At 39.0% G+C, this 12652-nt stretch overlaps 1 protein-coding gene across 1 annotated transcript in view; it reads left to right on the top strand.

Annotated features, from left to right (window-relative positions):
* The window catches only part of SPECC1L (sperm antigen with calponin homology and coiled-coil domains 1 like), a 62501-nt gene that overhangs the window by 17785 nt on the left and 32064 nt on the right, over positions 1-12652 (top strand). Inside the window, exons 3-7 of the mRNA XM_030286140.4 lie at positions 1597-1756; positions 2447-4080; positions 5486-5693; positions 11384-11457; positions 11946-12121. Coding sequence (XP_030142000.4) covers positions 1597-1756; positions 2447-4080; positions 5486-5693; positions 11384-11457; positions 11946-12121 — 2252 coding nt within the window. The remainder of the gene's footprint in view (positions 1-1596; positions 1757-2446; positions 4081-5485; positions 5694-11383; positions 11458-11945; positions 12122-12652) is intronic.

Genomic DNA, 12652 nt, shown 5'->3' with positions numbered 1-12652 from the left:
AGCTGGTCTGACTCCTGGGAGGAAGGAGCCCTTGGAAAAGCCTTGTTTGCACAGCAAACAACAATGGCATTTCCACAGCAGAAAAGCCAGCTTTAGATGCACATCAGACTAGATCCTTGGAGTGATGTTTTCTTCCAGCCTTTTATAAACCTTCTCAGAAAGCTACACCATTTCTGGCATGATTCAATACAAGCATTCTTGTCCTAGAGAATTTTACCCTTACAAATAAATGTTCCTATCTGTAAATTTTCTGTATTTCTCTCAACTGCATGCAGAGCAAATATGTTCTCTTCCCAAAGCTGCATTTGTTTTGTAGCTGCTCTTTGTAAATGGCACAGATCCCATCCATGCTCTTTCCACAGTGCTGTGATCAGTGTTCCTAGCTGTTCTGGAATTTGCATTTGCAAAAAGAGACCGTAGAGAATAGAGTGACATGCAACTATTGTTTTAATTAAGCAGGTGCACTTTTATTCTAAATGTATAAAATTGTAATGTTTGCAATATAGTTTTTAACATGGACATGTGTGGGAGCTGGAAGTTACAAACTTGCAGACATGATGGAAAGCGACTGGTTAACTCCTAAGCACTACCTTTTAGCTGGGATGTTGGAGGAGAGTTCAAATGCGTTATCCAGCTGAATAATACAGTTGCTCAAGGAATGGTGCTGGCACAGCTGTTTCCTTTTAATTTTTCTCATATAATGGGAAAAATGTTGAGCACATTTTGATTTTCACCATTTGAAAAATTGTTTTTTAAAGAGTATAAAGTCTGCCAATTGATGCTTAAGAGCTTAGTATTTCTAGATTTTGCTTTATTCTGAAAGATATATTCTCTGGGAGACTGGTTGTTAAGAATCCTGTGCTTGCTGCCTTGTCACATTCCAGGCAGCTTTTGTGGCTAACAGTAGTTTCAGGAACAATAATATGAGGTTAGACAAAAAGTCCATCAAACAAATACCCCATCTCTTAAAATTCCCTAGAAAAGAGCTTGAAAGCAAGGCAAGGATATATGGTGAGAGTGGCTTTTCCTCTGCCTCTGTCCTAGTTTCTAGTGATCTGTAGCTTAGTATTTTGAGCTAGAAATTGTATTTTGCTAATGTTGGATTGAATTTTGTTCTTCTTTGATTTGAGCTTTTTGTTGTGAATTTGTCTACCAGAAAATATTTGATCATATTCAATTGAAGGATATTGTACTAACTTCCTGGTATTTGGTGGTTTAATAGTCTAAGAATTGCCTTCATTTTTATGCATAAGCAAACTTCCAGTCAAAATTGAGGCATTTTACACTATAATGTTTTACTGTGCTTTAATTGATTTTTTTTTAAATTTTTCTCCTTGGTACTGACAGATTAAGAATTTTTGAGGGAGGAGAGAAGACTCAGTTTCAAGGCTCACTCATATGTAAGGAGTTAAAGTTCCATTTCAGTTCAGTGACTCTGCACAGTGCAGCACACTTGCACTTTTCAGCATTCTTGCATAGACACATGACTTGTCAAATATGTACTTTTTAAACTGAAGGAATCTTTTACAGTAGAAATGTTGGCTATGCAGACTGCTGGGCCAGCTGTCTTAAAGCTGCTTCTTCCCTTTCTTTCAGACTAAGAGTAACGATGACCTCTTAGCAGGGATGGCTGGTGGCAGTGGCGTGACAATGACCAACGGTGTCAAGGCCAAGAAGAACTCTTGTGTATCAACAGCATCTTCAGCTCCAGGGACAACCATGAACAGTCTGGAAAACAAACCCAAAACTATTGCAGGTAAACAGATATATTGAGTCTTAAAGGTGGAAGTTGAGGGGCTTTTTATTTTCATTTAATGAATTGAGGATCCATGTTGTCTGTTGAAGTAACACCATGATCAAATCACACACCTTCTAAACTCTTTTCCTGTTTTTAATAATGTAATTGCTTTTTTGGAGTTTTTTCAGTACTGACTTTGCAACTATTATATGACATGAAATAATATAATTTAGAGAATCATAGATTTTTCTAAAATTGTTTGTTTAAAAAACTCACAATGCAAGCACTAAATCTCTAAGATGAATTGTTACAATGAACATTTTGGACGTTTTGTATCACTTTATAGAAATAAAGAGGGCTTTCAGAAATTGTTCAGAAAAGTGAAATCATTTAGTGTGTTATTGATATTGACTGAAATAGATCTTGCCTTCTGTTGTTGTGTTTTGGATTCAGTGATGCTTGCAAAGCTGTAAAGCATCTGGAAGTAAAGGAGTAATAATTATCTATCTATTTCTATGCAATGAGATGAAAATACAGAAAACAGAAAATGCTGGATGTTGGGTTAATGGTTACTTTCAGTATTTTCTATGAAATGTATTTAGCAGTGATTCAGAAAATCTACTACTGTGTTGCTGATGCAAAGCACACAGCCTGCTGTGACAGATATGGTATTTTAATTCGTCTTCCTAACTTTCAAAAAACATACAGGTACAAGTTCCACAGCTAAGCGTAGCACTTCATCTGGAAATAAAGAGTCAAGCTCTTCTAGAGAGAGGATCCGGGATCGTTCTCGCTTGAGCCAGAGCAAGAAGCTGCCCCTGGCAGGGCAGGGGCCCAGTGACACGGTGCTGGCAAAGCGCTCCCGCAGCCGCACCAATCCCGAATCCGATATCCGCATGAGCAAGTCCAAGTCAGACAACCAGATCAGTGACAGAGCTGCACTGGAAGCAAAGGTGAATGATCTTCTGACGTTAGCAAAGACTAAAGATGTGGAGATCTTGCATCTGAGAAATGAATTAAGGGACATGCGTGCTCAGCTGGGACTCAACGAAGATAATCTTGAGGGGGATGAAAAATCTGAAGAGAAAGAAGCCATTGTTGTCCATCAGCCAACTGATGTAGAGTCCACACTGCTCCAGTTACAGGAACAAAACACTGCCATCAGAGAAGAGCTCAACCAGCTGAAGAATGAGAATCGAATGTTAAAAGACAGACTAAATGCTTTGGGCTTTTCTTTGGAACAAAGGCTGGACAACTCTGAAAAGCTCTTTGGCTATCAGTCTTTGAGTCCAGAGATCACAGCTGGCAACCACAGCGATGGTGGGGGCACTCTGACATCTTCAGTGGAAGGTTCTGCTCCTGGATCCATGGAAGACTTGTTAAGTCAGGATGAAAACACTCTCATGGACAACCAACACAGTAATTCCATGGATAATTTAGACAGTGAGTGCAGTGAAGTTTATCAGCCACTGACATCAAGCGATGATGCCTTAGATGCTCCATCATCTTCAGAATCTGAAGGAGTACCAAGTATAGAAAGGTCTAGGAAGGGAAGCAGTGGCAATGCAAGTGAAGTGTCTGTGGCTTGTCTGACAGAACGGATACATCAGATGGAAGAGAATCAACACAGTACAGCTGAAGAGCTCCAAGCCACTCTTCAAGAACTTGCAGATCTGCAACAAATAACACAAGAGCTGAACAGCGAGAATGAAAGACTTGGAGAGGAAAAAGTAATCCTGATGGAGTCTTTGTGCCAGCAGAGTGACAAGCTGGAACACTTCAGCCGTCAGATCGAGTATTTCCGATCCCTTTTGGATGAGCACCATATTTCCTATGTAATTGATGAAGACATGAAGAGTGGGCGCTACATGGAGCTGGAGCAGCGCTACATGGAGCTGGCGGAGAACGCTCGCTTCGAGCGGGAGCAGCTGCTGGGGGTTCAGCAGCACTTGAGCAACACTTTGAAGATGGCAGAACAAGACAACAAAGAGGCCCAAGAAATGATAGGGGCATTAAAAGAAAGGAATCACCACATGGAACGGATCATTGAGTCAGAGCAGAAAAGCAAAACAGCTCTGGCATCTACCTTAGAGGAGTACAAAGCCACAGTAGCCAGTGACCAGATAGAGATGAACAGGCTGAAAGCTCAGCTAGAGCATGAAAAGCAGAGAGTGGCCGAGTTGTATTCTATACACAACTCTGGAGATAAATCAGATATACAAGACCTGCTGGAGAGTGTCAGGCTGGATAAGGAGAAAGCAGAGACCTTGGCCAGTGGTCTGCAGGAGGAGCTGGCACACACCCGCAACGATGCCAATCGATTGCAAGATGCCCTTGCTAAGGTAGTGCTTAAAATACTATTGCATTCTAACACCCCATGTACACAATGGCCTGTTGGCCTCTGTATTTTTCTTCAGAAGTAAAAGATTAATTATGAGCTTAATTGGATTGCAGTAGTGTTAGGACTGATTACTTTCTCTTGACTTTTGTTATGAAAATTATGTCAGCATTTGAAAAAATATATGGATACATTGAGCTACAGGGTGACTGTTGTGTTACTTTTTAAAAATATTTAAATTCCACAACTTATTTCAGTGTCCAAACTTAAACAGCATTTAAGATACTGTACTAATATAGTGCTTAAATTGCACACCTTCTGCAATGTGCTGATTAGGTTTTGGATCAAAATGTTTATTTCCAGTTCTGTTTTGACCCAAGTATTTCTAATTTATGCTGTAGCTATGTCCAGTAAAAGTATTTGCCATAATTTAATATAAAAGCAAGAATCACACAATTTATTAAATAACTTACATATGCATTTAAAGGTGTATCTTCCTGAAGAGAGAATTTATGCCAAATTTAATGTGTGGACTATATATTAGCTGCAAAACAACATGTTAGTCATGGTCACAAGCTTGTTAGAATCAACCTTAATTTGGAGTGAAAAATATACTAAAATAATTTTAATAATTAAAGTTGGCGAGTGCTGTTAAAATAAAAATCACTGAAACAGATGACTTAAAAACAGGGTATTTTGTCTATTAAACTTGGTGCCTACCAGTATTGCCCACCCTAAGCCACAACCTATTTTCTGTTGTTTTTCTGACACCCTATTTTTGCTGTTGGGTTAATGTTCCTGTGCCTCTGATCCCAGCTTGTTACTTATATTACAGTTCGATGAGGCAGCATAAAAAAGCCTCTTCCCTTGCTCCTGAAAGGGAGAAGTCAACCACTTCTTCCCTTCCCTGTTTTGTTTTTTTTCAATGTAATAGTTTGACAGACTCCTGAGAACTGGTTCAACTCACTAACACAAATGTCACACTTGCTTAAGGAAATGACTTATCACACAGGTCCAGCAAGCATTAAAATTGATGCACAAGAGACCAGGCTTTTTCTCTTTTGGCAAGAGAAAGGAAGGCTAAAGAGTTTCCTCCTCTACCCTGTCCCTTTTCCATGGCAGCTGGATGTTAAATTGGATTAGCTGCTCATGAAACCTCAGCCTTGGTACAATGGTGGTGTTGCTTCCCTTGTATGCAGGGCACTGCTCTGAGAGTAGCTGGGAATGCTCATATATCCAGCCTGGGAATAAAAAAAGTGTAACTTTGACCCAGGAAAGGAGTTGCACTAGAACAATGTACTATCAAAGGTTTACGTTGCTGCTATATTTTTCTGATTGCAGAAATAAAGTGTGCTACTTACAAAACAAAAGGTGTGTTTAATATGCAACTGAGATATACTCTTCTTTAGGTTGAAGATGAATATCGAGTGTTCCAAGAAGAAGCCAAGAAACAAATTGAGGATCTCAACGTGACTCTAGAAAAGCTTCGGACAGAACTAGATGAAAAGGAGACTGAGAGGAGTGACATGAAAGAAACCATCTTTGAGTTGGAGGATGAAGTAGAGCAGCACCGTGCTGTGAAGCTTCATGACAATCTTATCATATCTGATTTGGAGAGTAAGTATTTTGCATTTCTCTTGAGAGGATAATTTAAGAAAAGCTCAAGTAGAACACTGTAATATTGAAAATATTTTCACTTGTCTATTGTATGTCTGAATTCAAGTCAGACTAGGTTTTGCAGAATGCTTACACACAAGGGGAAAATAAAAAATCAAGTTGGCTTAGCTTTTCCAGACCCACTTAGTAGTTGGTGTGGGAATAAAAGCCTGTGAATAGAGAACAAATATGAAATCTGCTAATACTGTTTTCAAATTGTTCTTCAAAGTAGAAAAACATGTGGTAGAAAACATGTTTACTGTGTACCTGTCTAGCTCTCTGTGCCTTAGTTCCCTCTCTGATCTTGGAGACCTGCTCAGACATTCCTACCACGGGCTGGAATTCTGCAATTATTCTCCATCTAATTAAGAGCATGGGCAGTTCTACCCTGGCAGGCTGTATTTGCACAGTGCTGCTTAGAGAATTCAAATATCTGTTAGTCTTCCATGTTATTCAAAGATGAAACAAGATAGCAAAAAAGCCAAAGCACAATTCCTTTTAACAACAAAGGAAATATTCCTAGAAAGGGTTTTTAATTGGTCTGCTATCAAGAAAAGTTAGTGTCTTAAGCAAGCTAAATTGTTTATTCAAGTTCACTATCTTCAGAGATGGCTGTGAATGTTGTTTACCTAAGCAACCCTTCTTTATATTGAAAGGCAATCACTGCTTCTCTATACAAAATAGTTTTAAGTTTTTATTCTGAACTTTTTTGCCTTTCTGTGCAAAAAGACAGTAATTTTGGAGCAAAGACTCAAAAAGATTGAGCAGTTTTCTACTTGTTTTGCTTTGTCCATTAACTGCAATACACTTGTGCAGGGAACACTTGTGCACTATTTCAGTATCTGCCTAGCAATACCTCATTACAAGGCAGATCTGATTTTTAGATGCTTCTGCTTTGTGGGTACAAGCCAGCTGTCAGATATTTAATTTTGACTGGTGAAAATTCAGGCAAACAAACCTCTGCCAGGGGAGAAATCCTCAACAAAAATTGCAAAAGTCTTTGTTACTCATTGGTCTTGGAAAATTCACCTGGACCAGCCAATGTCCTGTCATCATCCTTTTGGGGGAAGCAAGTTGTTGTTTTAGTTGTAAACTGGAAGGAGAGTGGCATCTAGTGGCACTAAGAGAGGATGGCACCCGAAGAATTCTGTACACTTCAAAAAGTGCATTTTTTCTGACAGCTTGAGAACTCTGTTGATTTTGAGTTTATAATTAAACCTCTCACAGGAGTTTTTTCATGGTAGTCTCTAAGTACTGACAGCATAGGACATAACGAAAAATCTGAGACTTAGAAGTAGTACATACAACGTTTAAAAAATAGAATTCCAAACACAAAATGGAAAATTATAATTTAAACATTTTATTAAAGACAGACTTTACACTTAGGAGAAAGATGCCTCATAGATGAGGTGGTGAATACATTCAATTTAATGATTAATCAACACAAATAGTTATGTATAAATGAGAAACACTCCAAGCATTGGTACTTAGGGCATGCTTCACTGTGGGCTTTTCAAACACCAAGAGGAGGCACAAGGAGCCTACAGTGAAATATTTTTCACAGTAATCTAGGTATTGAACTGTCACATTTTAGCTGTTAATTTGTCTGCCTGCAGAAACAGGGATCTCTTTGATGTGTGCAGCAGGATGCAAATTGCATTGCTGAAATACACACAGTATGTTGCTGACATCCATCCAGATGTGGTGAGAGCTGCAGTCACTGCAGCTGAGCTCCTTCCTGCTGGGATGTGGAGTTTTCAGCACAGTGCTTAAAGGGCCTGGAGGGGAAACCCAGTGAGGAGCAGCTGAGGGCACCTGGTTTGTTCAGCCTGGAGGGGACTGAGGGGAGACCTCGTTGTGGTCTTCAGTCTCTGCTCTCTGTGACTGGTGACAGGACTTGAGGATATGGTTGGAGCTAAGTCAGAGGAGGTTTAGGGTGGCTACCAGGAAAGGATTCTTCACCCAGAGGGTGGCTGGGCACTGGAACAGGATCCCCAGGACAGTAGTCACGGCCCCAAGCCTGCCAGAGCTCAAGGAGTGTTTGGACAATGCTCTCAGGCACAGGGTGGGATTGTTGGGGTGACCTGTGCAGGACCAGGATTATCACCTGATGATCCTGATAGATCCCTTCCAACTGAGGATATTCTATGATTCTATTGTATGTAAAAAGTCTAAGAAATATTAAAATATTCTGTATGTTTTATATCCTCTGTGCTGTGCTGGGCTGAAACAGGCAGTGGGGAGGGCTGACACTGCACTAGATGGCGTGTTCCCTCTGGCTTTCACTTCTGACTTGCAAAAACTTGCAGCAGTCAGGTAGCCCAGCTGTCACATTAGTCATCTGCAGTAACTAACTGGGAAACAGGAGCCTATTATTCTCCCAAGCAGTTAATAAGAGTTTGTGGGGAAATTTTTTCAAGAAAAGTTTGACTCCTGATGTGCAGAAAATGTGTATTTGTAGGTTACCTTACCACTTCTCAAAGGTTTCTTCTGAAGCATAAAAATAATCATTGCACGTTCTCTTAGCACAAGTGCACGTAGGTTCTCCTAGTCTGTAACTATAAGTCAGTAAATTTTTAGGACAAGTGTAGGTGAGCTAGAAGGTGGATATATTTAATGTTCAGTAAATGGTTCTTTTATGGAGCTGACAGTGTTAGTTTTAATTCTGCTATATCTCATTTGAAAAGGATCTTGACAGCAGTTATGAAATGAAATGTTTACTTTACCATATATAGGCCTTTCTAAGAAAGTGTTGGAAAAGTCAATAGGATGTTCATTTTTAGTACTTTTTTTTTTACATTTTTTAGTTTTTTTTTTTTTTGGCTAATGGTGAACCCTTAAGAAGTCAATTTTCTTGCTGTATAGATGTATTGTCTGACATGATGAGCTCAAAAGCAAGATTGGTCTACAAACTGCCTGAGCTTTGGTATTTCTACCCAGTGCCTCTTCCTTACAGAAGGAAGCTGTAGTTCTTATACTACTCTGTATTTGTGATTGTGTTGGGATAACCATTTCTATGTTAAAGAATCAAAGTGCTCTCCCAGTATAAGGCATGCCTGTGTAACCAGTACAAAAGCTGTGAGAGTGGCCATTGTGGAGTTGCCTGTGTCAGAATTACTTGATTTAGTGTCCCTTCTCAGGAATTGTCAGGTCATTTTTTTCTGAAACTACTGCACGTGTCTGAATATTGTTAGTATTTTTTCCCTTATTTGTTTCTCAGAAACTATTGAAATTAAACAGTTGAATGTTGATACTCATTTTTATTTCATAGTGATAATTTCTGACTGCTGGTTATATTATAATTAGTAAAAATTGCAGATACAGAACATCGTGGTACCTTTTCTCTGGTAGTCTTACAAAACTCTTCCTCCCAGCCCTAGCCGTAAAGGATTTCTTCACCATATGCAGTCTGCATGTCCCATAATCCTTTTTTTTTTTTTTTCTACCTCTTAGGTAGAGGCAAGGCCTTGTCAAACTGTGGCTTAAATCAATATCATTTTCTGAAATGTAGATGTAATTGGATCCTGCAGTCAAACACATGCTTGCTGATTTGCCATTTTAAATTATCCTATTCATTCATCAGAAGAGTCTCCTTGTTCATTTACCCTAACGTGTAGTTACTTTTTTTTTTTTATCTCAGTCTTCTTTGTTGTCTGTGATACTTAAAAGAATGAGACTGGATGATGGTAGAAGTACCTGTCCTGCCATACTGAAAATTCAGACATGTGGAGGTGGAAGGGGTTTGTGTGTGTTAGAGAAGAATGTGGAGTTTGCAAGGATGCAGGAAGGAAAGGTGCAGAAAAGAAAGGTGCCACATGGCACCATCTGCCTATTTTGACTGCTTGAATTTCTCAGGCTGTAGTTGGTGGAAGAGGTGAAATCACTTCCATTAGTCATAATTTCTCAGTGCATTTCAAATTCAGTTGCAGTTTGGTGGGGGGTTTTTAGTTGCTTGACTGGGGAGGAGAGAGAGCACTGTTTCCAACAACTGCTGTAAACTGCTCTGTATTCATGTACCTGCAGAATATTCAGGCCATTGTGTTTTACTTCAAAGCATAAATACACTAAAATTTAATGGTGCGTTTCATAACTCACAGACCTCAAAACAATGGCACTGCACAAGCTTTAACTGTGGGTGCCTTTATGGTCTCTGGTTTGTGGTTATTTTTAGATAGCTTGCTTTTAGTAGTACTGCAAATTTTGTTTTTAAAAGCATTTTTTATTTGAACTGTTTTAAAAGTGAAAATGAGCATTGACTTGATTTATTCCAAAATGTATTTAAAGGAAAAGTTTGTGGGGAGCAAGTTTTATAACTTTGGCCTAAAGCTGGCCTCCTAGTTCTGAATTTAGCTCAAACAAGTTGTGTATCAAAAGACAAGCTAAAAATTGGAGGGCTTTGCTTAAGTATCATGGTAGCATGAGATTTGAGTGGGCCACCCTGTAGGCTTATCTTCAAAGCTTAAAGATCAGCTGGCTGCAACTTAAAATGGGCAGTGTTACAAGGAGGAGATAAATACAGAAGTATCTGTCTATTTTTTATGTTCCAACTTTGAAAGGTTATTGTGTTTTCAGGCCAGCTGAGGTTTATATGATTCTTGTAAAGAAATTAACTGTGTCTTAAAAAGTCCCCGTATTTTTTGGCTGTTGAGGAAGCTTTTGTGTATTGAACAGCCTAAATGTATTAGGCACCTTCAGTTATGTTGTGGAAAGAGCGTTGCTAATATACAGGAAAAATATTTGTTTCCAGCAGGTGTTGGGATAATGAACCTGAACAAAAAAATGCATTTAGTCGGTCTCTCCATCATTTTTACAGTTTTTACAGTCACATGATGCTATAGAAATAAAACATCCTAGAATCCAAGGATCAGTGAAGTGACACACTGATTAGAAATTTATGCTGCTTCATTAGTTGCTTAGTTTTAAGAATGGAGTAATCAATCTCATGGTCCTGTGTATTGAATAAAGTCACAAATGAATGATAATTGCAGTAGCCAGTCTGTCAGACGCCACACACGAGCTGCTGCTGCCCAGGCTGTGCACCCTGCTGTGTTGCTGCTGACAGATTTAGGGGACCCTCTCTCTCATAACACCAGCTCACAGACTGTTTGGCCTTTTGCTGTAAATATAGTTTGTTTTGACCTTAAATAGTAGCTTGATAGACAAGAATATGAGATTCCTGGGGACATGAGTTCAGTTTTGTCCTTGTGGAAGTCAGGGCTGGGAGTGTTATGTCAGCTGCTAAGTGGCAGGAATTAAACTGTGAATCAAAACGCTTCGTGTAGCTGCAGCTTATGTTTGAGGAGGGGAATTCCCCAAACATCCATGTTCTTAGGATCCTTTCATATTACATTGCCTAACTTGTTTACTTGCTCTTTGTTACTGCTTTGTCATTTTAGTATTGGGATTTGGGATTTGTGTAAGAATTGAGTTAGCTTATGCTGCTCCCCTTACCAGTCACAGAGGAGTGTGTACCTATTAACACCCTCTGGCAAATTATTCCTTCTCATATTATGTTTCTTCAGATTCTTTGGTTATAAAAATGTCTTCTCTGAGTAAGTCTTCAAAAACATTTGCAGATCTTTTCAGTTATTCATTTTTAAGTAGATAAATCCCGGGCTAAGATCTTACAGGGAATTTAACTTTTTTTCCAGATACAGTTAAAAAACTTCAGGATCAGAAGCATGACATGGAAAGAGAGATCAAGAATCTGCACAGGAGACTCCGGGTTAGTAAAAACCAAAAAAGTCAATAAGTTGTCAGCTTAGAATGTCTTAAAGCCAGCTTATGAAATTGTGAAAAGATAATATCATTAGACACAATGTCAATATAATAATTATTTCTGAGCGACAGGCACCATGGGAATATATTTACTAACCTACAGACACTAAACAATACTAAAAATTTCTCAGTGTCACAAAGGTATGATGTTGGGCTTAGGAGGAAATGTTCCTGTGTATTTTGATGTGGAGTTCAATATTAAATATTTTTCTCCTTCACTTTGAACGTTTTATTTGTCTCCAGAAAATAAATTAATGACTTTCAAAGTCTAGTTATTTCCAGCAAGACCTCTTCAATTTAACTTGTGAGTTAGGTTGTGCATTACACTGGACAAGTGCCTCTGTCGTTCCTGTAAATCGCTTCCTTTAACAGCATAGGAAAACTAGGAATAATAAGGATAACTTTTATTTTTAACTTCCAAATTGGTGCTTGCAGGAGGAGTCAGCAGAATGGCGTCAGTTCCAGGCAGACCTGCAGACTGCAGTGGTCATAGCCAACGATATCAAATCCGAGGCGCAGGAGGAGATCGGGGACCTGAAGCGCAGATTGCACGAGGCACAGGAGAAAAACGAGAAGCTCACCAAGGAGCTGGAGGAGATAAAGTCACGCAAGTATGCCAGTGACAACACGGATATAGTGTCTCTTTTGCAGGAAAGGGGCAGTTTTGGAAATCCAGTTTAATTACTGAGACTCCAGAAGTTTGTAAATCCTCTCACTGGGAGGATCTGTATTTTAGCAAAGCTGCTTTATGCTGCTTTCAGCAGTCAAAATAGGTACACTTACGACAGCAATATTTGTTTCTTTATACTGTAGACTTAATCCACCCAGGGTTTTACAAAACCAAGTTGAAGTGGAGGATTTTTTCCATTTTAACAGCTAAAACTTATTTGGCTTCCCACAGTGTGAAAAACAATCAACATTGGCTTTTCTGTACCATCATTAATATTTCTTTATTAGCAGTCAAGGCTTTTGGTGTGGTTAAAAACACAGCTGGGTTTTTACCTGAGGGGGAACCTTCATCTAGTTCTGCATGTAACTTATACTGTTTTCTTTCTACCAATAATTAGAGGTGCTTTCTATACAAAAACAAAAATAATCCAAATTGTGATGTATTGTGGCTTGAATTAGGTGCTCCAAATATT

This window comes from Taeniopygia guttata, chromosome 15 (genome assembly GCF_048771995.1).
Source record: "Taeniopygia guttata chromosome 15, bTaeGut7.mat, whole genome shotgun sequence".
Classification (NCBI taxonomy): domain Eukaryota; kingdom Metazoa; phylum Chordata; class Aves; order Passeriformes; family Estrildidae; genus Taeniopygia; species Taeniopygia guttata.
The sequence above is the reverse complement of the archived record's forward strand: the minus strand, read 5'-3'. Positions and strand labels throughout refer to the sequence as shown.